The sequence below is a fragment of the Rhea pennata genome, chromosome 1 (assembly GCF_028389875.1).
Source record: "Rhea pennata isolate bPtePen1 chromosome 1, bPtePen1.pri, whole genome shotgun sequence".
Lineage (NCBI taxonomy): Eukaryota > Metazoa > Chordata > Aves > Rheiformes > Rheidae > Rhea > Rhea pennata.
The window spans coordinates 66,255,837-66,283,699 of record NC_084663.1 but is presented as its reverse complement, the minus strand read 5'-3'; the positions used below and the strand labels follow the sequence as shown (position 1 = coordinate 66,283,699).

At 45.4% G+C, this 27,863-nt stretch overlaps 1 protein-coding gene across 5 annotated transcripts; it reads right to left on the bottom strand.

Annotated features, from left to right (window-relative positions):
* Positions 1–233: 233 nt before the first annotated feature.
* SINHCAF (SIN3-HDAC complex associated factor) lies at positions 234–18,704 on the bottom strand. Of its 5 annotated transcripts, none has more exons than XM_062590361.1 (7): positions 17,985–18,091; positions 12,062–12,158; positions 8,067–8,214; positions 6,114–6,213; positions 5,022–5,148; positions 3,325–3,475; positions 234–2,519 (listed from the first exon to the last, which is right to left on the bottom strand). In XM_062590361.1, exons 2-7 carry the CDS (start codon positions 12,087–12,089, stop codon positions 2,357–2,359), a joined length of 717 nt encoding a protein of 238 aa, XP_062446345.1. In that variant the 5' UTR covers positions 12,090–12,158; positions 17,985–18,091; the 3' UTR covers positions 234–2,356. The 5 variants fall into 5 exon arrangements, with proteins under 5 accessions (XP_062446345.1, XP_062446337.1, XP_062446365.1 ...); XM_062590353.1 differs by lacking the exon at positions 17,985–18,091 and adding an exon at positions 15,490–15,518; XM_062590381.1 differs by lacking the exons at positions 12,062–12,158; positions 17,985–18,091 and adding an exon at positions 18,684–18,704.
* Between the last annotated feature and the right edge of the window lie 9,159 nt (positions 18,705–27,863).

Here is a 27,863-nt window from a genome sequence, read left to right as displayed (position 1 = left end):
CAGCTATCTATGACAGTAAAAATAACCTTCCCTTGCTCTGCTCCTCTTTCAAATTAAGAAAGAAATCACTTGTTTCAAAGAATATAGTCACCTTTCTTCACATAAGAGTCTAAGTCTTTTTTCAAATAGAAACATGGACTGCCTGGGCTGGTTCAAACATGGAGTCTAATTAATGCAATAGAATTGAAATCAACAGAGGAGAAAATGTTTATTTTCTAAATAAGTCTAAATTTATTCCTTATCCTAGTAAAAAAAGTTTGGATTACAAGTGTCTGAACAGTATAAAAGTACAAAACAGGCTCCATAGATTTCTAATACATTAATACAAAGTGCATGACTACATACAGTTCATTTTGCATTACTACCAGGAATGGAAGAGGTGGGAGGGAGTAGGGGAAGCAGTTGGCGGTTGAAATCTAGCAATAAATAAATAAATACAGAAGAGATGATCCATATCAGAGCACATCCTACCACCAATACTGCAGCCTTAGGTGCACAGGATTATCAAGGCTGAAAACAAACTCGAATGGAAGGTGTCTGCAAAACAGCTAGGACTTATTCAAGCCCTTATTAGACATGACCAACCTAGTTAAGCAGTTACACAAGCAAGTATCCATTTATTTGGTTGCAGATGAAAGCATAGTATGTAGCTTTTATTCTCCCTTCAGAATCCCAGAGAGTTTAGCAAAAGCAAAACAACAGCAATGAAAGCTGTAAGGCTGTGGTAAATCAAAGCTCCATTTGCCATGATGTTTTCTTCAGAGGCTGGGTTTCCCAATAGAAGGAAAAAGAGCTTTGAGGGTGGAGGCTCCTCTTAAACCTGCATCTTTCCCTACCCATATTTTCATTTGCTAACCAGTCCCATTTCAAGAAGTGAGATTACATAGAAATCCAGTCCTAAGCCCTACCCACCAAAATATTACGCTGACAACTCACACAAAAAAGCTTGTAGCAGTCCATTGCAGAATATCCCAAAAGACTAATAATAAAAAAATTCCCCCCTCCAAAAAAAAACAGAAAACAAACAAAAAGCAGAATTCAAGGTACACAAATTAAACCTTCATAAAAGGAACATGAAGAACTTGGGAGCTAAAACTGCAGCACACTCTTCCAGGAAGCTGCTTTCACCCTAAAGGCAAAGTAGAGTATGAAGGAGTGTCACAATGGTTTGCACACAAGTTTGCACACAAGTTTGACTGGGAATGTGTATGAAATATCTTTTGATCTCATATGCAAACAGAGCTGCCTCTATTCAGTACAGCACCATTCTTCAATAATTTTACTAGACTTACTGCAAATTATGATCTGCTGGATGTTTAGAAGAAACACAGAAACAGTGTAGGGGAATGGTTTCAAACAGAAATCTTGAATCCAGACCCCCAAGGTAGGACTGGATTATGTCCCCAGACCAGAACCTGCCTTGTTTAGCCAGGGGTTTGGCTCTGTCAGGTTCAAAGCCAACAAAAAGTCTGTTTTATGGTCACATTTCAGCTGCATTGGGCCAATAAATACCACTCACTCAAATTTGGCCCTCATCTACACCTAACTTGGGCTAACTTGGTTGTTGCCTTGGTCCACCTCTAATCACTAGAGTTACTACAGGAGGTCTAGGATGTCTGCTGCTGGGCAAAAAGGAAGTAGCCTCTCATGTCATTATGTTCAGTTCTTAGGTGCATCTTCCGCCTTAGCTAAGGAGGTGAGCTCTGCTGCCCCTTCTTCAAAACATTTTTACATTGGGGGCTTTATCAGATAACTACTACTTAGAGATGTCTACAGTTACCAGTCAGTGTCACGTAGGAGGGATGCAATCTTTGTCTTTCTTACAATGTCAGTAGTATAGGGTGAGATCTCCACACCTTTAAAAATATATATATTTATATAGCTAGAGATGTGACTTATAACATTTCTATGTATTAATTCATCTCATTGACTAATACATGTCTAAATGAAATGTTTTCTTGGGGATTTAAGGAAGGTTACCAACAAACTTAAAATGCCTGACAACCACTGCTTCTTTCAATACAGAAAGATGAACTACATATACTTTAATATACAAAACCCCACCCCCAAGTTCATTTGTGAAGAAAGTGGAAGGGGGAAAAATATTAGAGGGACAACCTTGCAGCAGCATTCAGCTTTGCTAAGTGTTCCATAGCATCTTAAATATTATATACAGTCTTTCTGAAAGGATACAAACTGGCTTCAGAGTTTGTGGAATTGTAGCAGTAAAACCCAAAAGTTCCAGGGAATAGTCTTTTGGCAGCATAGCAGGTGTCCAAAGTGAATAGAGTCACTTTCTAGTATTTTTCCAGAGAATAAAAGGATCTGTATAACCTTCTGCAGCTATCCAAGGAAGTCACCACTCCTCTTGGGTAGAGATTGATGGAGACTGTGATCCCTCTTGTTCTGGCTTCTCAGTGGCAGACTTTTTATTGCTACAGCAAGGTTTGAAGAGATGAGTGTCTATGAGGACTTCCCCAAAACGCCCTTTGTAAATAATTCCACAGCAAACCTTTTGCCTGGAGAAAACAGTGGGGAGGGGGTAAGGCAGGTGAGATAGAGGTTTGTGTGTTTAAAATAAACAGAAGTCACAGAAATGCAAAAAAATCTCCAACACTGTTGACTAGGATGGGGTGGAGGGGAAAGGCTGCTCAGAAAGAGAAAACAAGTCTAAATCCACAACATTACCTTGAAAAAAAAAAATCTATGCCTATGCAAAACTTCCCATTTCTCTTCCGAAAGGTTTCATATACACAACTATCTGAGCAGAACACTTGCAAAAACTGTTTGAGAAGAGGCAAAGCCACAACAATTTCAATACAGCATTGGCTAAACAAGGGATAACTGTGTCACAAGGTGTAATAAAAGATAACAAACCGACCAGCTCAGAAAATCCTGTGGTTTTCCTCCCACTTTCTTTTATGACTGCCATCACAGATCAACCAAATCAAATGTTATGTTTTTCTGCCAAGCTGAGGGCACCTATGTATTTGATAACACATCACATCTACAAACAGTGGTAGTTTCAAATAGTTTCAAGACAAAGATAATGACAATCAGGAACATTATTGGCTATTCCCAAAATGTAAACAAATTTTATCCAGCAAGTTTATAAGCATTTAGGGAACAGAAGGGAGACTGTCTTAAGTACATGGCACTTCTTCCCAAAGATAGACCTTCATGTTTAATACTCAGTGGCTTAAATGACATCCTTAACACAAATTAAGTTCAACAGCATCTTGCAAATTTCCAATAAAGTAAAATCCAGCACTGTGCAAATGAGGTAAATTGCTGGTTGTGCAGAACACAGGCACTGCTTTTTACCTTTTCCAATACGTGAGATCTAAAAAGGAGAAAACTGGTGTTCTGCTGGACCCAGCACTCATCTCTGTGTCAGAGCCATCATCAGACTGGTTACTGTAACAGGGAGACTGAGCTGGGGAGGCACTTGAGGTGGTACTGTGGGCATCAGAATCTGTAGGGAGGGAGGCACAAATGCAGGAATCAAGACATGCATCTAACTAGTCAGTCATTCTCCTCCTCACCCACGGAAGGTCACATTTAGATTAAGACAGGAGAGAAAAGCTTGGGGGAAGGGGGAGCATGGAGTAACACCACCACCCTTTATCTTCCCCTGCCAATTTCAAGAGATCCTTAAGAGAATACATGCTGGCAGCAAAGCAGGTGTCCAGAGTGAACAGAGTCACTTTCTAGCAGAGAAGTCTACTAGAGCTGGAGGGGTGTCCTCATACCCAAAGGACTGAAAAGTAGATCAGATTCAGGCTTCACTTCCCAGCTCTCAAATGCAGCCTGTGCAGGTCACACACTGGACAAAATCCTAGTCCCTCTCTGGGAATCACAGTAATATTCTTGCAGATGATCCTGACCTATGCTTCAGACCCACTAATTCCTCCATCACCCCCAAGTCTTCCCTCATCCATCCCATTAACATCTTCCAAAGCTCTTTAATTAGTGATTAGTTTTTGCTGTATCAAGACTGTGAACTACAAACTCAGTGCAGATGTGCACCTAAACAGAGAGACTACTGGCTTACATTTTAGTTCTCTAACACCAAAGGTAACACAATTAAGGATCAATTGCAACGTGTTGGATGAAGAGATACAAACTCTTCAGGAGTCAGGATATTTATAAGTTTTCTTAGGTGAGATATTTCTGTTCAGTACAATAAATGCTTTTTAACAATAAAAAAATCCCTTAGTTTTGTAGGATCTGTTTCACACACATTTCATTCAGGTCAGGTAGGATAACTGAAACAGACGACTAAGACAGCAGCAGTTAAGAGGCTGGAAGGTGTGCTGTAGATGAAAAGAGCTAAACTGCTGACATACATTTACAGCATGACTGGTAGATGGCTTTGTTGAGAAGCTATGAATCCAAATCTATTTGAAGAGTGTAAGTGGAAAGAAATCAACACTGGCAAAGGAAGGTGTAAGGAAACTGCTACAGAGGAAACATGGTAAGAATTTAAAGAGAAAAAATAAACTAGGCTAAATAGAAAGCCTAGATTGAAATCGAATCTAACTGAAAATTAGATTGAAAACCTATATGGAAGACAGACTGGCAGTGATATCAGTAGAACAGTCTTCCTTGAGAAAAAACAGCTGAAAACCCCTTGTGCATTAGTGAGACCAGGGGAGAACTATTCCATCTCTAATTGCAATGAGGATTTTGCCCAAGTGCTTTCCAGAAACAGGTTGCTTAAGCATGGGACACACACTACAATTGCCTGTTCTCGCAAGCCAGGCCCCCCAGTCCCACCTCCATAACCTTTCCTTGCCACTTCCCTACCCAACACAACCCCATCCTGCTTCTCAGGCTCTTCCTCTTCATTCCACCACCCCCTCCCAAAGCAGACAGGGAATGAAATGTTACAAAAAGAGAAGGTCTAAATGTATGAGAACACAATTGAATCTAGACAGTAATTCAACTTGGCCGGTCAACAATAAGCTGTTTTAGGGGAGGCAAAAGTTTATTGCCAAAATCTCTTCGAATCAACTTACTATGCCGCTTGAATTCCTTTTGCAGTTTGCTGATTTGATTGCTCTTTATTCTATTTCCAGAGAGAGTTTTCATTTTCTTTGGTTTCAGTGTTGTTTTAAGACTGGGTCCAGCTCTGGCATCTACCACCTAGAACATAGAAAATCTGTACCTAAAACTTCTGCATCATGCTCAGATATTGCACTAATCAAAGAACCTGAACTGATTTAGCTGAAGGTGTTCAGGACTGGCTTAGTTAAGCCAAGGCCCTTCTGTACGTTGACAAAGTTTTATTTAAATGTGGTTTATAAGAGGCAGAGTCTACAGGAAGAGTCCACAGGAAAGGAAAGAAATATAGTTTAAAAAGCACATTCAGTTAAACTTTTGCCTTCCTCCTATTTCAACAGGCTCCGTTTAGCAACTATTGTTTATTTGAATCTGTGCTGGCTCAGAAGTATCTACCAAGCATTTGCCCTGGAGTTTTTTGTTTTTTAAAATCAATTGCACTTTTGAAAAAATGCTAGTGCTAGCAATGACCATAGCTCTGGCTCCTCTGTTACCATCAAGGCCTCCTGAGAAAAGATTGTAACATACACAAAGAATCTAGATCATCTTCCCAGCCTCAGGCCCAGAATGAATTAGGTATATCAAAGCAGAATATGAGTGGGAATGGCTGTAAGTTATTAGTCATTTTAATTATCTGACCAAGCCAAATTGATTCATATGTTGCTTGAGCAAGTCAGCTTGCTTGTTCAAGCTATTAAAAAAAGGAGAAAGAAAAGGGAGGAGGATGACCAATTTCTGGACAAAGGCCAAATCTGGATTGTTTGAGTATAAGAGACTTCTGGACCAAGTTATGAGCTTGTGAAAACAAAGAATTACAAGGTAAGTTAGTCCATGATTCCATCCAAGGCTTGCACAATTGCAAGTTGCACATAAACCAGCAAGCAAGAGCTATGTAACAGGAAATATTCCAGGCAGATTTTAGGGATGCTGTGTGTGTGTCATGGGGGGAATAGCAAACCCCAAAACCATCCTAGTGCTTCCCTTTCTAGCAGGATGAGAAAACAAATTATTTCAGGGATAGGGGAAAAACAGAATAACAACCAACTAACATGATTCCAGTTTTTTTTTGATCCTGCTGGCAGTTTTTTCCATCTTTTCACCAAAAGGACGCAGGCATTGCAGATATCTCCTGAGCGGGCCTCATGCAGCCTGGCCAAAAAACAACAAAAAAAATCGTTTGTTAACATTCAGTTCTTTAACAGAGCAAGAAGCAAGAAAATTGGAGAGGGGAGCTCAAGTCCTGTTTTTCAGACATGACAATTGGGGGGGGTGCTCAAAAAGTGCCATCTAAAACAGGGGTTTTCACTTTCAGAAAACACCCTTTTACATTGAAATAAAGCATCAAGAGTGCCTCCAAAAGGACACTAAAAAACAGTTCCATCTCCTCCAGTTCTCCCCACCCCCAAACTATAGTTCCAGGGGGTTGGTTGGTTTGACTGAGAAGGAGGAATGATCATATTCCTTGAATGCACATTTGAGAACAAACCTTGGAGAGCTGACAAAAGCTTATTCAGCTCTTAACTTTCTCAGAGTTTCAAGGATGAGTAACAAATACCACCTATCACACTCCTGCATACGCGTAGGATAAAGGTTCAAAAATTGGAACAGCAGCAGTACTTGCTCCCTTCTAACAAGCTTTCTTCAGAACCAATCCCTATGGCTAAACCACTTTACAAGATACAGAAATGGGATACATCATGGAATTTTTCAGCCATTTAAATGGGAGGACTTTGAAGCATTTATAGAGGAATGGGACAGGCTCAGATAAGCCAGTGTTTGCTCAGTGTTAAGACTGCATTTTTACCTTGGCAAACATTTCAGAAAGCGCAAAATCAAAAGCCCTGGTATACTGCAAGCTTCTTTACTGTAGTTTATATAAAAATGCAATGGGCCTTTACAGTCTTTCCACTGCCAAGGATAGCAGCCAAAAAACATGCAAGGGAAAGTCCTCAGCACCAAATTTATGTACATAAAGTCCCATGGTTAATAAATACAAAGGACTATAAAGCTATATACAAAATAAGTGTTTCTAGATAAAGGGGGAGAGAAAGAAATAAGGAAGAGATTTACAAATGCTGCAGTCTTACATATATGCAATTCAGCACTTGAGTCAGCAGCAGTACCTATACGCATATATATTTTTTTAATATGATACACCTAACTTCCGAATGGGACAAAGATTGTCACGAGAGTTACTCCAACAAGACTAGGAAGAAAGAGCAGCAGAAAACTGACGGTTTTGACACGTTTCCAGGGAAAATACTTGAATGGAAAACTACAGCATGAACAGGAGAAATTACTACCTCAGCCAAATTTCAAAAATAAACAATAGTAAAAAAAAAAAAAAATAATTATAAGCTGTCACACAGGACTTTGCTTTCTTGAAAATTTGATGACAAATTTAGACATAGCTTCGAAACTACTTTCTAAAAGCTCTGAAAAGTTAAAAGGTCATAGAAGCTGGTACAAATTCATCAAAATTATACAGATATTCAGGTAACATTATTTGCAACATTACCTAACTTGAAAGCTTCTAACTGGGTACTCGCTTTCCATCACAATGTCTTTGCAATTGAAAAATATATTGATATCTCCTATTTAAACAGAATACTAAATACCTGAAATAATACCTGAAAATAACAGTTGTGCAAAAAATCTGCTAGAATTGCTAAGTAAAACCCACTGAGATTTGTCCACAGAAAACCTCCATGGTTCTGTACTGTCTTGTATTTTGTGCAGGGGTTTACACCTCTAAGGAACAATTGCAACAATACACAGGTAACCACATGGTATCAAATGCAGCAGCGGAGTGCCTAGTCCCTCCTCGCCTGGCCTGCAGCAGGAGTTAGAGGAAACCAAAACCAGCCCCTCTCGCTCCCTCCCAAGCCAGTCTGATCTTCTCAGTCTCTCACTCTGAGAAAAACAGGCAAGTGTGTCAGGTTCAAAGTTTAGAGGTGGATAGCATGACTGACCACAGCATGATCTAAAAAGGACAGTCTTACCCAAAACAATTCTGGAAATCCTTCTCGTAACGCTTACTGTCAGTGAAACGAGAACTGGAAGACTTTGCTCTGCAAATACAGCAGCCCTCTATACTCCGGTACATCTTCGGTTTGTGAAAGCCAAACATCTTTTCCTCCCTGCTGTAGCCTGTGAAAACAAACAGGAATTGGTGTTACTTATCACTTTTAGATACTGAAAGGAAAACCTGTGCAATTCACTAGGCATTCCAAAATTAGATTATAATTCAGGATTGGAAACTGCTACATTAGGACTTAGCTCTACCTTGCCTCACCTCAGAAGAGCAGGTGCACCTAAAATACTGCTGCTTGTTTAAAATGAACAGCAACAACAGAACAGTTGAAATATTAGGCAACAACCAGCGTAACTCGTGACAAGGTCATTTACTGCACAGTCCTACTCTAAGGGTACATCTACAATAGCGCAATCCAGAGGTACAAACACAGCTGACTCGGCTAATGAAAGTCATACCTGTGGTAAAGCATGAGGCAGGACCAGCTGTGGGAACCTGCCCGAGCCCCTGGACAAGCAGCTGGCAGCTGAACCCTAGGTCACTGGAACTACGCTGTCACCATCACCAACTGTTTGTTGGAAACGTCCCTGCCAAACCCGGCTGAAAGCAAGCAGGAGCTGTTTCAAACGAGCTGCAGCCATACCTCTAGGCTGTAGGGCAGACATACCTGAAGAGCTGCTCTGAAAGTGGCAGGGTGGAGCTCCACCGAGCTCTCGGTGCCTAGTCTGCAGTGCGGGACCCAGGAGCACTTCTCATCTCCCCAGTCTGGGTGAGCATCCCAGCCACATCCCAGCTCCGTGTCAGCACAGGCTCAGTTCTCACCCTCCTGCCTTCCCCAGAGAAGGAAACACAGCTACGTGCGCTAGAAAAGGGCTCAGTGAGCAGAAGGCTTGGGCGCAGCACAGCACGCACCTACCGCGCACAGCCCTGCCATTGGCACCGTCTGGCCAATGACACCAGATCAGAAGACGCTCCGTTTACAAACGAGTTGTTTATCCTTAACCACCAGCTCTGCGAACTCAGCGTGGGCTAGACCTGTGCTCTTAGAGGTTTGCCTCTCCTCCTCCTCCCAGAGCACTTCCAAAGCGAGCAAAGCTGGTGCTTTCCTGGCTCTGGGCCTGGACACAAGACAAGTTTTTACAGGCCACACACAACTTTTAACTTTTATGTCATAACAGACACAGGGGCTGTTCCAAAAAGGCTTCTCCTAAGCAGATAATGTTGCAAGGTTTATTAAACAACCCACTGCAGGGAACAAACAGCCACCTCTGCTGCTTACAATCAGTGTCAGCATGTAGCTCCATGAAAACAGGTTTCCACCTCTGAGAAATTTTGCTTGTAAAAACTAGCAGACAGAGCCATGCAAGTAGCATAAGATTTTCCCCCTTCCCTTAACTAAAAGGCCAACTCATTCTTGGAGAAACTGTCCAAAAAAACCCCAAACCTACTTATCTCCACAAAAACCTATCAAAAGATTCAGTAGCTCAGGCAGGACTTTCAGAAGGGCAGCATCTCCATCACTTGTGGGCAAGTCTGAGGAGAGGGAACTTTTTCACCTCTCAGTCCAAGGGACTGCCAAGGGATTTTGGGTCACCAGTGAAGGTACGAGGCATGCAGGTCTTGTCTCCAAATATTCACCAGCAGGAAGACAAAGTTCTAATTTCCACCAGATGGACAGAGGAAGTTTAACTTGAAATGTTCAGTATGTAACACTAAGCGTTGTCACATCTTTGCAAAGGTAAAATGTTTTGGAACATAAGTTGAGGTGAGATTGAAAATGTTTCCACAAAACAGCCATATCCAGCACCTTTGCTTACTAATAGAGATTTCACAAGGGGGGGGGGGGAGAGAAAAGGTGTTATATGTTTCTGTAGGACCAAAGCAAGAACTAACGTACTGCCTCTGCTTAGTCATAGTCCTCCACACAAAGCTGTAAACACTCCCAGTATCAGCCCTTCCCCCACCAAAGGGGAACATCAGAACAAGGCAGCGCTACAAAGCAAAAGCACAAGGCACCCGGGCTCCTAAGAAAAACATTGAAAATCTTGCATAATATTGTTGATCAGTACTCTTGACCAAAATCCATCAAGGAACCCTTATCCAGCTGAAAATGCACATATGTATTTCAGTCTAGTATTCTGCAGTGCAAGACCACCTGGTGCCCACTGGGGTTCTCTCTCCTTGCAATTACACAAACACGTAAAAAGACACATATCTACCCTCGAGAAAGCTTGCCTTACTCAGACTCCTTGCTCAGCCCACTGAGCACAAGGAACCCGCAAAAGCTCAACACTAAAGAGACTCTCCAGGCTTCAGCAAAAAACAGAGGAAATAAATCCTTCCTTCTCTCCTGTCCCAACCCAAGTTACTGCATGGCTGTTTGGCGTAAGTTTGAAGCATTACATCCCTTTCCTCCTCACACACCATTTGCAGCGTAAGCAGCTCACCTAGGGCTGGGCTCCCCCAAAGCCGACTTGTGCACACACACAGCAAAGTCTCCCCAGATACTGTCAGCTTCTTACAAGGCTCATCATCCCCCACCACAACCACTAGCACAGCACAGGCCTGAAGGCCAGGAGCAGCTGTAGCAAAAAAAAAAAAAAAAAAAAAAAAAAAAAAGTCTGACTAGTGACCTGCTGAATAGACTTTTAGAGAGACTGTCGGACTCAAAACTACTCTCTACTGCTTGACCATATTTTCAGAGGCACTTAACCGAAGAACCTGACTGCGCAGCCAAATCTAGTTCATAGCTCTGGACTGTCAAGCTATAGTAAATGACGTGTCAAGGCTGACATGTAGAGTACGTATTTTCCTGCTCAGCATCCAGTATGTCTCTTTGAAAGAGACAGTCTATTGAGAGTATTGCATTTAACAAGCCTTTGGAGATCCAATAGCACATTCTCCTGGGAATTTACAACTACCAAACAATTATTTTAAATTTTATTTATGATTACCCAATGTTAAGTCTGTGGCCTGGTGCTTTTCTTCGGGGAAAAAAAAGGACTAACTAGGTTCATCAGTAAGACAAACCTTAAGCAGCAAGAACAGTTTGATTTACTTCCTAATCTAGTTCCTCTCAGAAATTTGAATGCTAATGAGATGATCTATCATCAGCTGGTATTTGTACCATAAGAGAACAAGATGCACATTTTACAGTTCGTGCTTCCAAAAGGCCTGGCATCAGACACGTATATTCTGAAAATATTTTGTCTTGCATCATTGCTGCCATTCTCACAGGAGCAGCCTTTCAACACAGTCTTTCAATAGAAGGGAAACTAGTGCCATCTGTTTCCCACTTGATGAATGGTCAGCAGCGGTATTACCATATATCATTCCTGAATGAGGAAGAACTAGTAGCAAAACCACAAGTAAAACACATTTCTGACAACTGCACCAAGTTGTAGTTATAAATGGAAGGCGTCAGTCCAGTTACACATTTAATCCTAAACAGTTGTCATTTATCCATTATATACTAAGTATTCTGTCAGCTGGAAAGCTTAATGGTCAATAGAGACTGCATTTGAGTCTATAAGTACTTACCAGCACTGCTAAACTCAAAGCAGTCTGTCTCAGCTTCCATTCTAAACTGTAATTATGTGTCTAATGTCAATGTTGCTGTTGACACTACATTTCTATAGACTTAAGTGTACTTAAAAATGGCATATGACTGGGCCCTTTGAAAGGCTTAACTCGAAAGTTTTGCAACTTCAGTCTCAAATTAGAAATAGGGAGCTAAATTGCCAGCTACTGTAATGCAGTATAGTGTCTCTACAGTGCCTAGATCTAGGCACTATAAGTCTAACCTTGTGCAACTTGGGACGCATAAAAAAAGGTGACAGGTAGGAATGTAACTCCACAGAAGTTAAAGCATTACAACAGATTTTTGCCAGATTTAAACTTGTTACTTGAATATAAGTAGTCTTTTAAATGAGCAGCTGCACAGAAGTGAAAGGAATCACTCACCAGCAAGACTCAGAAGCATATTTGCCATTCTGCAGAATTTGAGTGACTATGTTGAAGAACTTCCAAGTCAGGGAGAAGATGAGTTGTCATCCCTAGTCTAAGAAGTGCAGAAGAAGAAACTGCTATTTCCTCAAGTCCTGCTTTAAAAAACTGCTTTAGCAACCTGAATGGACTCCGAAACCCAGAAAAGAATGCAGACAACTTTTTTCTATCCCTCTACCCTCTCACCTTTGGAAAAGCAGCATCAGAAGTGCCCTTAAAAAGAAGAAACTCCTCTTAAAATGAAGAAACCACCACACCACACACACCCCCCCACCACACATTTTGAGTCAAGCAGAGAGCAGTAAACTAGTAGCAGAAGGGAAAAAAAGTCCTCCTCATGCATTTGTGAAAGGCTGGTGTGCAAAGCAGTATGCATCACATGTGTGACTTGTTCAGTGCTTTGGTTACCTGTCAGGACCAGAACTTGGAACTCAGCTCTGTTTGCAAAATTTAATTTGACAATCTAAAGCAAAAGGAGGTATTGCTTCAAATGCTCATTAGATTTTCAGGTTAGGGAAGAACTTCTGACCTCTCTAGATTTTTAAAATAAAGGAAGCTGAGCTGCTTCCATTTGCCTTTCCAGATTCCTTCTGCATTCTTTCTGATCACCTAAAAAGAATGAAAAACTTATAATAGAAAGGAAGGAATTCCTAGAAAACATGCACATTTCCCTTCGTAACAAAATCATCAAGCCATTCAAAAGCAACATGCTCACCTGTTTCTTGTGACACAAACTCCCTAGGGTTACAGGACAGCAGTGGGATGGCAATCCATCAACTTAACATCTCCCTCACTACCCACATCCTCCTTCTGATCCTGGATCACCTGCACTTTGTACAACCCAAGACATCCAGTAAATCGCCAGAGAGCGACAACCCCTGCAATTAATTTGATTCCTCCTTCTCAGTACAAAACAGCCTTGGCACAGCTTCTCTGAAGCAGAGTTACAACAAACAAAGATCTTGCCTACATACATTGATGCAGTTGGTTCTTGTCAGCCAAATCTCACAATATCGATCTCTATGTTTCGTTGGAATTAAAACAATCAGAAGTATTGCATTTTTTTTTTTTGAGGAATCAAAAGCCTTGAAATACAGATAGATGAGCTACAACTTCTACATCTGCAAGTGCATACACCCAGACACATGCATATACAAGAGAAAAAAATGCTTCCAGAGCTGTCTAGGGTGCCAGGAGTTGAGCTGTCTAGCTAATAAATTCTTGGGCCTGTCCCTCTGCTGAAGTGATCTGCAATACAACTGTACATCAGCAAAGGAGCTAACCTGTATCAAAGGCTCAGCATAAACACACTCCAAGTTTACATGGCCCACAAAGCAGCTTAGGAATAGGAGCTCAGAAAACTCTATCTTAACATGTCCAAAGCCAGAATGCTTCAAGAAAAAAAAAAAAAACAGATCAAACTAATTGGTGTTGTCTACATATCTAACCTGAACCTTCACAAAAATAATTTACATTAACATCTCTCCTTATAGCTCAAAACATACAGACTGATTTCTGACAACCATAAAGCTAGAATTCTGCATGTACTGTATTTTTCTGGTCCCTTATATCCTCATATTTTTCCTCTCAGCTTCCTTTCCTCTCTCCACCCAAAACAACTGCATTTGGAGGAAAGCTGTATTTGGCCACTAGTACAGTCCAGGCACATCAGAATGAAATAGCATCCCATGGAGTTTTCACTTGACAAGCTGAGCTAGGTCACATTAGATCTTCAGGAATCTTTCCTCTGCCAAAATAAGTAAGCTAACCCTTTTACTGCTAGCCTTCTGCAGCTACTGCTGTGTGCTCTGTGCTGCAATGAAAACTTGGCAAACCAAACGTGACCAGCAGCAGCTACAAGACTGTGTACCAGAAATCAAAGCTGACATTTCTTTCCCATGCCTGAGCTCCCACAGCACTCTAGCTGAGCGTCAGGCTATCCCCACTGAAGTTTCCAAAAGCACTCTCAAGTTGCAAAGGAGCCTCCAGAGCTTATGACCTCCCATCTTCAGTGGGAAATAAGTACCTAACCCATTTAGGCAAAGTGAGAGGCTAAACAACCTGGGTTTTCCTGCACACTGCTGTGTGATTAGTACTCCTGAAGGCATAGGCCAAAGAATGAAAACAGTAATCAGTAAAATTTGCATAGGAAAAAAAATCCCAAACCTGTCCCACCTGCAGAAATCCCATCTTGAAGTCAGATTTTTTTTTTTTTAACTTACTGCATAACTAATACCACAAGCCTCCTGCTAACCAGGAGCCTGGCAAGGAAATGCAGGGATGCTCTTAAGTACCTGCTGGAGTTCAGCCTGCACTGCTTATCTGAGAGCAGTGACTGCAGCTGTTACAATGCTGTTTGTATCCACCTGCTGCTGAAGAGGCAACAAACATCTGAGGTCATTAGACACTGAAAAGCTCTTTTTAGAGGAGGATAAAATACCTGATGGGGGACAGCAAATGAGGAAGAGGATATATAACACTATACTTTGGTAAAATGACTGGAGTGACTAGATTATAAGGATACTGTAAACATATCCTTTAAGTATTACCAGAGATTTCATTTGGACTTTGGACTGACTGAGCACACTCTGAAGAAATGCAAGAGCCCAAGTCATGAAATGGAGTCCTGCACCTCCATTCTGCTTATCTACCCAGTTTTCAACCCTCCATTCCCACCCCAGCCTTGCTGGCTTCTTTCTTGTGTTAAAAAAGCAAGTGCTAGAAGAGGTACAACTAACTTCTGCTTCTGACTTAAAGTAGGACTGTGCATGTGGTTCATCTCATTATGAAAAAGGTATTTATTAGCTGTCTAATACAGACAAGAAGTGTTAATAAGAATCAATGCAAAGCAGTTTGGTGACCCAGAAAGAGCTGTTCAGCAGGACTAAGACAACAAGCCAGCACAGTTTTAACATTTTTAACATGTGTGAATTTATCAGCTTGTTTTCCTCTACTAAGCAGTAAAGGATGTTTTCTTTTAAAGGGAAGACTGCAAATGCAAGCAATTAGCTCTCCTTTGAGAATCTCCTACTGGCTGGGAGAGAAGCAAGAAGGATTATCCCCCCCAGAGGCTCTGGAAGTCAATCACACCTAATTTCTGGAGCAGCTGGATACTGCATGCCTGTAAATGTGTTTGAAAATCCCATGACTTGTTACTTACTGATTCACTACTACAGACCACAGAAGTAGGAAAGAGCAAAAGAGCTTGGTGTCCATTGAAGGGGCAGCAGAAAGACCCCTAGGTCACTGCTTGCCCCATGCTGTACAGAGTATGCAGTCTTCTCTGTTCATTTAAGAAAACTAAACTAAACAGTGAATCTGGCTGTGTGCACATGGAGAAGGGGGTTTTCACAGTGCATCCCTGCACTTGGTAGAAGCAGTCTCACCTTCAGAAGCAAGCAAACAGGAGCAGCTGGGCTTGCTGAGCAACACTCAAACCTCCTGCTCTGCCTCACCTGAGGGTAAATGGACTTCAGCTGTCAACTTATCCCCTCCACCAGCACTGAATTAAAATAAAAAAAAAAAAAAAAAAAAAAAAAAGAAGGGGAAAACAGCACTACAGTCAGGATGCATTCACATACATTCTTGCAAATGCAGAGCTCTGAAAGTCCTGGACTCCATTCAGGACACTGGGGCTTCTCCTCTCCCCACTCACATGGGCTTGGTGGCAGGGGCCTTGCCTTCAGCCCAGCAAAAACGCACGCAGTATGCGTGCACAGGTTGAGGGACAGCTTCCTGCACCAACCACCTACAGAACTACCGTGCTGGCAAACAGCTTGCAAGCTTTTTTTTTTTTTTTTTTTTTTTTAAACCTCATTTGTAATGATTATGGAGCAATTCGATGCCCAGAAAGGGAGCTGACAGAGAGAAGGCCAGCCCATCGCAGAATGCACTGGGGCTATTCCCGGCCTGGGCGAGCCACAGGGCAGCCGGGATCCAGCCCGGCGCCAACGCACAGCACGGTAAACAACGGGTTTCGCAGGTCCCTTTAAATCCCTCCAGCTACACATCCGGAGACGGGCGTAAAGAACAAATAAAAGCAGACGGCGACTTTTAATCTAGCGAAAGCGAGAGATTCGAGAGGAAGCGTTTCCCCGGCTGAAAACGGCAAGTAAGCCAACAACAGTAATTAGAAAGTAGTTAGTAATCGAAGATGCGCGGCGGAGCCCGCGGGGGAAGCGCGCTGCGCTGCCGGCGGCCGCTTTTCCGCCCGGCACCGCGTGGCGCGGAGGCAGCGCGGCGGCGGCGCGCGCGCGGTCCCGGGGCCCCGCGCAAAGACCCCCCCCGGACTCCGCGACCCACTTACTTTTCCGCCCCATCAGGTGGGCCGGGAGTTGCAGGAGCAGCCGAGCTGCGAAACGCGCAACTTCCACGAAGCCCCAGTAAATGAATATTGCTAAATAAATAAATAAAAATCCGAAAGCCCAAGTAAATAAATATTAATACTTTTTTCAAAAAAAGGAGCAGAGCGAAGGGAAAGCCCCGGGGCACGGACGTGCGCCCTGCCCCGCGGGGTGTGGTGGGTGGGTGGATGGGGGCTCCGTGCCGGCCGCATGGTCCCCGGTGCGCGGCCCCGGGCGCCCCCCGCCCGGCGCTGGTTCCTCATGGCTTTGCCCTGACGTAATTCAAACATGGCAACGGTCCCGCTGCAAAGGGCACAAGGGGCAGGTTTCCTTCCCCCCTTCCTCCTCCACCACCCCCTACCCCCAACCCCCGGCACCGCGTACCCCCGCGGCCGGGTCGCCGCCGCAGCCCCCCGGCCGGGCAGCGCGGACGGGGCTTTCCTCCCGGACGCACCAGCACGCCGCCGCCGCCTCCTCCTCCTCTTCCTCCATGCACGCAGCGTGCTACCTCGCAGCAGCGTGCGCGCATCCAAAGTTTCAACACCCTTTTGCAAAGTGCTTCCAAAGCTGCAGACAGCCTCTAAAACAGTTTCCCCCACCGCAGAGGGGGGGGTCCGTGCCCCCCCGTCCCGCCCCCCCCCCCCCCCCCGCGCCGGCGCGGCCGGGCGCACACGCGGAGCCGGCAGCACATGGGCGCCCTTTGTTTTCGCCTCGCCGCGGCAGCGGGAGCCGCCGGGCGGCGAGCGCGCAAACCCCGCGGAAAATGCAACTTACTCTCCGCTGGTGTGCGGCACGGAGCGGGGGCAGAAGCTGCCGCGGGTCACCCGCGCGCGTCCGCGCCGCACGCAACCAGCCGGTAACTCGCACTCCCCCCGCCTCCCCCCTTTGCGGAGCGAATTAGGATTAGGCATATTCCTAATAACAGGAAAAAACACATATATGTTTTTTTTTTTTTAAGAAAAAAAAAGCCGCTCTCTCTTCCCCCCTCCGCGGAAGGAGGCCACTGCGCGGAGCCCCCTCCGCTCCGCTGCGGGGCGGGCAGCAACTTGTGCGCTACAGGTGTGCGGGCGCTGCGCGGGGCCGCGCCGCACCTGCGCCGCCCCCGCACCCCGCGCAGCGTCCGCGGAGTTCAACTGCCTGCAACTCGGCTGCGCTTCCTCTCGGGGGGTTTAACGCTTCCACCTCACTTCGGAGCGCGTGTGCGTGCGTGCACGCTGTGAGGGGGGCAGAGTTGGCGAGACGGGTCTGCAACAACGCGGGAGGCGTTGCGCGAGCGGAGCGGCTGCTTTAAACTCCACCAGTTTAAAAAAATAGAGGGGGAAAAAAAAGCTCGCCGCGCATCGAAGGCATGCGTGTCAAACGGCGAAAACACTTTACCGCCTGAAACAGTAGCAGAACTAAGGACAGCCTCCGGGATTAACTTGTATTGGAAACCAACCACCGACTGTTGCAAAGAGAAAGAAAAAAGAGAAATCCAAGCCAGAGCCCCCAGCGCTTCTTCTTGCCCGCACTTTCCTTCCCCCTCCGAGCTCACCCACCTCAGCTCCGCGTGCACCCGCCGGCGGACCGCGAGCGTGCCGTGCCGTGCCGTGCCCGCTTTGCGCAGCCTCCCCGTCGCGCCCCGCTGCCTGCATGCAACCGCCGAGCCCGCGTGCGCGCGCGCGCGCCCCCCTCCTCCCCGCCCCGCCGCGCGCCGCGCGCCGCTCTGCGCACGCGCCGTTCCCACGGCCCCCATTCTACTCAATCGAGCCCTTACACCCGCGCGCCCCATTGTCCTTTTAAGGGAGAAAGGCCGCGCGGGAAGCCGGGGAGGAGGGGGGCGGTGCCCATTGTGACGACAGGCGATGACCTCACGCGAACAGCCCGGCCCCGCGCGCTGCTGCCGCCGGGTAGCGCGCGGCTCCGCGGCGGCGGCTGCGGCTCCCGCGCGTCCCGCGCTGCCCCACGCGCGCGCGTGGCGCCGGCCCGGACACCTGCCCCCGCCCGCTGCGGGGGACGGGCCGCGGCGGCGGCGGCAGCGCGGGGGGGCTCGCGCCCTGCGTGCCTTTCTCCTGAAGCGTTTTGCAACCTGCAAAGAAACAAAACCAAAACAAACCCCCACAGAAGTGGAAAGCAGGGCTGTCAGACCGCCGAGCGCTGCGCCGAGTATCCCCTTCCTCTTTTAAAACCCTGACGCTTTCGTCAGTAAACAAACCGCGCGGTTAATCACTCCTAGCCTCACGTTTTGCAAAACACACCTAGGTTTTTCCTCTCCCAGGCGCCCTTGACACCAGTGATAAAACGCAATGACTTCATTGGCCGAGGGTCACGTCTTCTGGGCTAAGGGGAGGGACGGTTTCTTTTTTTTCTCTCCTTTTTCCCTCCTCCTGTGTAGGACTGGTTTTAACGCGTTGTGAAAACGCGTGGCGTGGCTCATGCGATTTTCCGTGGTGTGTCAGAATGAGTGGTTTAAAAATTCACGCGGTCGCGGCCCTTTTGCTTGTAGTCCCTGTGCAATTTGAGAAGAGCTGCCTCACTGTGCATCGGGTGAACTGTGTGGAAACAGTTCCTTCAAAGACCTGACTACGTCAGAAAGACCAATGTGATATGTAAGGTAACGCTTAGGCAGTGATTACCTAGCACCATTATGGCGTATGACTGGAATAAAACCACAAGCTACTCCCTTTCGGGCTTACATTCAAACCGAGCCCTAACACTGACCGCTTTCTTTCTAGCTAGGTAAATGCAGAAGTTTCCCACAAAATCTGCAGCAGCTCAGGCACGGGGCGCAATTTTTTTATTTAATACACTCAAAGACAAAAACAATGGTAATGAGTAATTTTTTAAAGAAATTATTTTAGCTTGATAGTGACCTTCCTGACCTAATTAAGCACAGATTTAGCAAACGGCCCAGAACTTTTGCCGAAAGCCCCTCGCCGCTTGCGGCAGCCCTGGCTCACCTCGGAGGTTTCCCGTGAGAGCAGGGCCGGCGACCTCCCTTCATGTCCGGCCGAGCACCCAACGTCAGCTCTGCTTGCTTGCAAATCCTTGGTAACGCCAGGCCGTTTCCTTCCTCAGCGCTGCGCAAAGGGGTCCATCTGGGCGCAAGAGCGCGGGAGGCCGTCTCCCGCCTCCGCGCCGCCCGACGCGCCGGCCCCGCTCAGCTGCGAGGCAGGTCACTTTTTCGAACGGTCGCAGTGTGGCTTCCTCGCTGCCTGGGCTTAGTTCTCACCTCAAACCTCTGTTCTCACCTCACCTCTAGGTGTGTTTTGCAAACCAACGCAAAATGATTTCCCCAAATGTTTATATTTTTAATTTTACTGGTTTTAACTAATCCCAGAAACTGTACCAGCTCTTTCAGCAACTCTTGTAATATCTACGAGCATGAGCCACCAAGAATAACCTGAGTTATTTAGTGTCATGGCATTTGTGTATAACATCTGCCCACTTTTATCTGCCACTTTCTTTTTGGGTGTGGAAGCGATTGAGCCGTGGGTGCGAGAGTATCGAGCCACGTGCTGCCTCTTGGCCCCAAGCTGGACAAAACCTGACCAAGCTCTTGGTGCCCGCCATCCCCAACCACGCTGAACGGCAGCGGAGTAGCTGGAAGTAGACGTGGATTGCCCACAAACCAGGGCAAGGGCGACTGCTCAAATACCTGTTTCACAGCTCTGCACTCCAAATCTCCTATTTAGTCCAAAGTGCAGTGGAGGACGTGGGCTTCTAACTTACTGTAGTGAAAAAAGTGCTTAAGAGCAGCTGACGGTGTAACTCGGGGAGGATCTGAGGCTCTCAGCGTGGCACTGCTCTGGCCTGTGGCAGCTTGGCCATTGCTGCCCTCTCAAAGCAGAACTGTTCCTTTTCCCCCAGAAGGCCAAACAGGAACGCAGAAATGAAAACCTAGTCCAAAAATCCTCACTTCTGAAATGTCTCAGGTTTCCTTGAAGCATTTGCTGAGGACATTGCAGGGCTACCCTGTTCCTCGACAGTGGTTTGAGTTTTCAGCTTTGGCTGGTGGCCAGCTTGCAAATAAATAAAAGGTATTTAATTAGTTCGTGAGCTTCCACCGAAGTTCCTCGAGCCCCTTCCCCTCGAGCAAGCTGCTCATGCTGCCCGCAACAAAAGAACGACACCCTGTCTGTTGTCGCTGCGCAGAAAGAAGGCGATGAAAAATTGCCCCAAACTTGGAAGAACCCGAAGGAGTTTAATTGGAAAAACGCAGACATCTGGAGCAGTACCTGCTCCTGTTTTTTAGGGAGGCCAGCAGTACAGATAAAGCCTCGGTTGACAAGGCTCTTAGCTGTAATGATGTTTTAAAAAATTAAGCACATGTGCACTCTGAGATTGGTGTAAGGGAGGAATATGGGACTCTACAGAGATCCCAGGTGACCTGAAATATAAGCCTTAGGCCAGAGGATTTGCTCTCATCTAGGACAGTACTTAAAAGCATTTACCTTTAAGTATTCATGTGGTACCTGGAAAGCTGTGGGACTGTTGCTGTTTTCCCGTTAAACTAGTACCTCTTCTGGAGAGGATCTTAATTGCTTTAGCTAGGAAGCTAATACATGCCAATGTAATAATAAACGTAACCACAGGGGTTTTTTTAATACCAAATATACATATGTCATGAATATTGAGACACAGAGAAAAAGAAAGACGTTTGTCAGCTAAGACATCTGATTCTGTTGTGTTATTTTTCAATATGAATGAATAAACACGAATAGGCTGCTTATTAGGTGAAAAGCAGCTGTCAGAACCAAACCCAGGCAGCTGTTGCTGCTTGAAGATTTCCCTGCAAATTTTTACAGCTTTAGTCATTTTAAAATTTGCTTTATTGGCTAAATGCCCGTTTAAAGATTTTGAAAAATTACTAGGAGTTCATTCAGGAACAAAAGCATTGATTAACTTACAATTCTGAATAAGATTTGCCAAAGGGTAAAATTTAAGGGAGAGATACCAACAGATCAGTTCTGCAGTGCTCACTTGCACTAGTTGTCTGAATGAGTAACCACATATTAGTTTTCCAAAGGTACAAAAGTTCATAGATCTGGATAGTTTAAAGCAAACGGGATAATAAAGAAATGTGATCTTTTTCTCCATCGTGCTTTAGGCCAAACATCAAGTGGCTGCAAATATACAGTGATAGCAAAAACCTGATGATAGTGAAAATAGGTACTCATGCTGCCAGAGTGAAGTACTCAGTGGAGCACCTAAGTTCTGCAGATCGGCAAGGCAGGACCCCGGAGCTGATTCACTGTTATGAACAAGGCAGCGCATTTATAGTTCATCCAAAATAAGAAAGCCCCAATGGTTTAATAGAGACTGATAACCTTGAATAATTTTTTAATTCGTATTTAAAATTCTTTAATAGGAACATAATTCTCTTAAATTCTTAAGGATTGCTCGAGTTCTTTAGCACAAAGATCAATTTCTATTACTATTCAAAAATCTTTAGTGCAGGTTCTCACAAGCACTACTCATTTCTTTGCAATGCTATTGCTTTCATCCTTATTAAAGCTAATAGGGCTATTCTATGAGGATTTATATTAAGGCAGTTTGAAGACGCCATTAAGATCAGCCCTCTCTGCCTGTCAGGCTCTTCCCTGTCAAGGAAGTTATCCCCTCTTATCCTGTCATTTGAGGAAGTTCTGAATATGGAGAGCAAATAATTGCAAACCCAAAGGAGATCTCTCTTCTGAACTGGAGACCAGTCTTTCCCAGGCACGTGGGGATAAGTTCAAGATTTTACAGTTATAGTTTGAGACTAATCTCTAGGGAAGAGGGAGCTGTGGACTGCTTTGGACAGTGTTGTGTAGGCCTGGGCTCAATTTAGGGCAAAGAACTGGGTCTTTGAAGCTCCCTAAGCAACCTAACCTTCCTATCAAAAGCATCTCCTTAGCTGTGTTTGCTGCTGCACAGCCCCGAAGTCAGGTGTAGCTGGGTAGAAAAAGAGAAAAGCAAGAGTAGCTAGGCAGGAGAGCATCCGTGGTGGCTAGGAAGCAATGTGACAGCGTGATAGGCTTTTTCTCTTGACCTCTTTCTCCACATGCTGGTTCAGAAATCAAACAGATAATTGGGGTGCCTGGGAGTAGAAACACCTAGGGAAGCTAATGGATTTTTGCTGTGTGTCAAGGATAACGCCATCCCCTGGTGCCTGAAGTTCTTTGCTAGGGAATAGTCAGCATGGTTCATTTGAGGGGCAGCAGGATCCCTTAGGGCAGCTGGCAGGAGGGGCTTCCTGCAGGTGTAAATGGTCCACACTTGCACCCAGAACTCCACTACATAAACACGAGCAGCCTGATGCAGTACCTGTTCGGGTTAAAGTCTTCACCCATCACCAGCCCTTTGCTGGAGATTTTGTAGCCTGTAGGTCTGTTCTCAGTTGACAGCTCTTTCTAACTCCAGCACTGGGAGACAGGACAAAGGTCAACAAGGTCCATTTTCAGGAGGAAAAAAACAAAAAAAAAAAAAACAAAAGAGAGAGAGAGAGATTCTTAGGTCAGGCAGGAGCTGGCTGAAGAATAGGATCAACCTAACACAGAGATAGTCCTAGGAAAGGCAGAAGGCTCTAGACCTTATTGCTAAGCTGCCAATGCTGCATACAGTATTTACAAGTCACCTGGTGTGGAAGAAGAGCTGTGGGCAGCCTTAGCTAACCAGGGGAAGGAGGCAGGTGGGAGAAGATGCACCCTGGAGGAAATCTGCATTGCAAGGAATCCCAGATCACTGGCTCTGATGAAGCGGCCAAGAAAAAAGTGGAGATCTTCCACCGAGATCTGGAGGGAGGAGCTGGAGGCAAAAATCCTCGCAAGGGAAGAGGGAATAGAGTTAGCTAACAAAGCCACCCCATTACATAGATAACTTCAGATAGCTTAATTGGATTGAATCAGCTAATTGGACTGCAACAAATCAACCAAATTTGACATTTAATTTCCTCCAAAAACCAAGCCAGGGCAGATAGAGGAAAAGGGCATGCAGAGAGAAAGCAGCACTGAAGTAGAAGGTAGTGGGAAGTTTGTAGGATCCATCCTCCTCCTCAGGACAGAGGCATCCTGTTCTGAAAATGAAATGAAGATAAGGGAAGATGAAAGATATTTCTAGGGGGAAGTATCACTCACTAAAGCATGTGGAGAGAGGGAGGACAGAAACAGGCTCAGTTAAGCAGGCGTGGGAAGCTTCAGGCAAAATTTGAGCATGTGCTGATCACAGATAATGCCAAAGGCAAGCTAGGTGCTGTAAAGGATGTTCATGGTCAGGAACCAGCTCTGCAGGTTGGATGAAAGAGACTTGTATAAACCTAACCAGCACATGTCTGACCTTAGTGACTTCCCACCAGACTACCTGTCTACTCATATTGCAAATTATGGCTTGCCAAGAGGTCAAGGGATCCAGTCCACCAGTGGCAGTGCCTCAGGCACACAGCTGGTAGGCAGTGTGAGGTCTGTGCTATATAGGCCTAGGGTGGTTTGATAGACCTTTTGAGGTCAGCAGGAAAGTTCCTCTGCATTTGCTGACCCCATGACATAGAGATGACCCAGGAAGCTAGCACCAGTGCTGGAAAGATCCAAGAGAGAAGTGATGCAACATGGTGCAGGCCCTGCAAGGCTGGAGGAGGTATTTTGTAACTTTATGAAGATGTATGAAGCCTCCCAGAAGGAAGAGGGCTGCCAGCAATAGTTTGTGAAGCAGGAGGGTTTGGGACATCCAGGCCATGTATTTTTCAGGCCTCAAATAAATATCTTTAGAGAGTGAATGGGGAAGGGCTGGACTTCTCTTTCCCACCACTGGCCTCTACTGAAGTGACTGGGCTGATCTAGGATATGTTAGGACTGACATGGGAGTAAACATACTCCAGCTGGGAATGAACCAGTCTAAACAGTCTGGGGCCAGCTAAGCAGCAGCACACCAAGGTAGGTTGGATTTGGGGGATGCCCAGGTCAAGACTCACAGGGGATAGCTGGGAAATGCAGAAGGCCAGTGAGCGTGTGTGGGGTGTCTCTTTGCATGGTGGGGTCCCCAGGTAAGCTCCTATCCCTTTCACAAGCTCAAGGGGCTCCTGGGGAAGCTGAACAAGAGCAATCTGCAGGGCCATGCCAGGCCATGGGGAGGTGCCCTGGGTTGGCATCACTCTCAGCCATGGCACTCTTTGAAAAACAGCTAAACAAAATGATTGCTATTTACGGAGAAGCAAGCTGACTGGTCTGAACCACTTCAAAAACTGGCCTTTCTAAAACCAGCTAGCAGTGTGGTTTCTGAGATGCTATTCTGGGTGTTTTGTCAAAACAAATCTCTATCCATTCCTGAGCTGGATGGACTGACTTTTCTTGTCAGGACAACTACTCTTAGCAGTGACTAAACTAATCCCAATGCAAGGCTTCAAAAGCCAAAGCGATATTTACTGTTTGATTTTTTTTATTTGAAAGATGGAGGTTGGACAACTGTATTGTTATAGAAGTGACCTCTTGAGCTGGCCCCTCTTTGCCCTGGGAAGCTGAGCTTGAGTACTTACATGCAGTTTTGAGGAATTATTGGGAAACCATGAACATCCAACTCATGATACATAATACAAACAAAACTTTGGGAAAGGGTTAAAAAGCCCTCCTGCTTAGGCCAATTGCTAACTGTTCCACGGAGAGCAGACCAGCTCAAGGTTTCGCGCTCCTTTCTGGCATGATCTGGTTTGATATCTGGCAGCAGCCACCATCCTGATCAGACACAAGGCTGCTGATGTGGCTGGTCCAGAATTTTCTCTTTTTCTAGAGCCTCAAGTACTCCAAAACAGAAGGGCTAACACTTCGCTTGCATTTAGACACACAAAGCCGGGGGGGCAGTGACTCGATTGTGACCCTCACACACGTGGACATGTTGATGCCTGATGGCCGAGCAGAGATGGCCGCATGCTGCAAAGGCCCTGCTCTGCCCCAGCCATGCGGATCTACAAGTGCACAAGTATGTTGCACTTGAATAGTGGTACCAAGTTTAACTTCTTATGAAACACATCCTGCTGCAAATTGGAGTAAGTAGCTGTTCATAGGAGGCCTGCAAAACAGGAGGGATTTTGTGCATACCATTCTTTAAGGCAGCAGCAGCCCTTTAAAGCCTCCTTCATGTGCTGTGGTAAATAGGCTACTGCTATGCTCCTTACTCTGTGTCAGTACATAGATGCAGACTGAGGCACTGAAAATAGCATTTTGTGGGTATACTGGGAGACCCGGGGGACAGATCCTAACTGCTAAACTCTAGAGGCCAGTTCAGATCAGTAGCACGTTTCTATCTGTCTATCCCTGAACAGTTCATGCTTGATCCTGATCTGGCTAGGGATAGAGCCAGGCCTGCTGGCCCAGGTACAGGAGGCCAAAGGGCCAGCTTCAGGAGGACTGGCTCCATTCCATGCTGTAGTCTCCTTTCCTTTGTAAGCAAAAAGGAGCAGAGACTGTCACCCGTCTGTGTGAAATACATACAGGTTCTTCTTTGCCATAACACTGACAGTAGCCTGCTTCAGCATGTTACTTATACTCAGAGAAAATTAGGCAAAGTCACTGAAGTGCAATCTATTACCAGTGTGGAAGCCCTACCAAGTGTTCAGGCTGATGTGATAGGGTCCTTTAGAGTTAAAAATGTTCCACCCATCTCGAAGAAGATGGACATTCCCTTCCCTACCTGTCCTCTGTTGATGCTGGGCACTTCTATAACTCACCTATATTCTGGGGTCAGTCATTAACCTGCTGCACGAAAACTGTTTCTCTATCTTGTAGCAGTGAAAACCCCCATAGTACCATCACTCCTGGAAAATCAGAAAAAATACATGGATCTAACCAAGTGCATAGTATATAGTCTGCAAAATGATCTTACAACAAAACACTTACCTTCCAAAGCATTCTTCAAGTGAATCACCACATCCAATCCATGTGTCAGAAGAGCTATAGAAATGTGCACAGCTTCTGAAGGAGAGCGAAGAATTTCTTGTCTTGGGAAAGCAAATTGCATCACTGTGTCTAGCAAAAAAACCTGATCTCTTATCAAGAAGTTGGAACTGGCATAGAGGCTGCCCCTTGCTATAAGGTTGTGAGGTGTCCTCAACCAGCATTGCCACATAGCTAAAGCCAATAGGGATTATCCTCTGAAGAAGGAATAAAGCAGCATTCATACTGATACAGACTGGCTCCGTTGCAGAGCAAGCTAAGCCCGTTCCAGTTATTCTCCTCTAAGGAACTGGAGACTGTTTTGACTTGCTAAAAACCACTTGGTTTAGATTGTAACAGATCATAGAATCACAGAATCGTAGAATCAGTAAGGTTTGAAGGGACCTCTGGAGATCATCTAGTCCAACCTCCCCACTCAACAGGGTCACATAGGGCATGTTAGACAGGGTTGCATCCAAGCGGGCCTTGAAGCTCTCTGGAGAAGGAGACTCCACAGCCTCTCTGGGCAACCTGTGCCAGTGCTCCGTCACTCTCATAGGGAAGAAATTCCCCCTCACGTTCAGGCGGAACTTCCTGTGGTTCAGTTTGTGCCCATTGCCTCTTGTCCTGTCACACAGGGCAACTGAAAAGAGTTTGTCCCCGTCCACTTGACACCCTCCCTTCAGGTACTTATACACACTGATAAGATCCCCCCTCAGTCAACTACGGCTTAGTAAAAATGGCATAAAACTTGCCTGCTTTTACATCCCATATTATCCACCAGAGCAGAATGCTTAGGATGAACCAGAAAGTGAATGTGATGATAGAACAAAACTAGCTGATAACTATTACCCTGTATTGCTGCTGGGCTGCATAACATCTCCATGAGCAGCCTGCTCCCGCTGGCTGCAGTGCAATGCAGAGCACTAGACAGAGTGGGATTCAGACCAGAAAGCAGCATTTTGGACCAGCTTCCAACAGTAAAACAAGACAGAAAGTGAAATTCTTGGTTTCACAATGGGATATGATAGTATCTTTGGCTCTGTTCTGCGCATGAGATGGCAAAACAGTTAATACAATAAGATGTTTGTGACTGTGGATTTGCCACTTTAGGACAAGTAACTTAAGGTCATATAACATGATGAACTCCTAGACTATTCAGAGCAAATCAGTCTGAATACACCCATTCTCACCTTTAACTTTTCTAAACTCTTCATGAATGACTTGCATCCAATCATAGGAGTGTATAGGTTCACATTTACCTACTGCACAATCCTGCAGGCCATTCAAAAGGTAGGGAGCAGAAATGGCCTCTTAAATCAGTATGTAGGCTTAGCATTTGTCAGTACCACAGAGGCTGATGCTAGCTGTTTACTACTGGGGTGGAGACCAACACGGAGCGTGGGTGAATGCTTCCTATTCAAAATGAATGACATGAAGCTGAATCAGCCTGTGAGACCAGTAACAGAAGCCCAAACCAAAAAGGTCCTAACTGGAGGATTGCCATTCTCCACTCATCTCCCACCTGGTAACTGG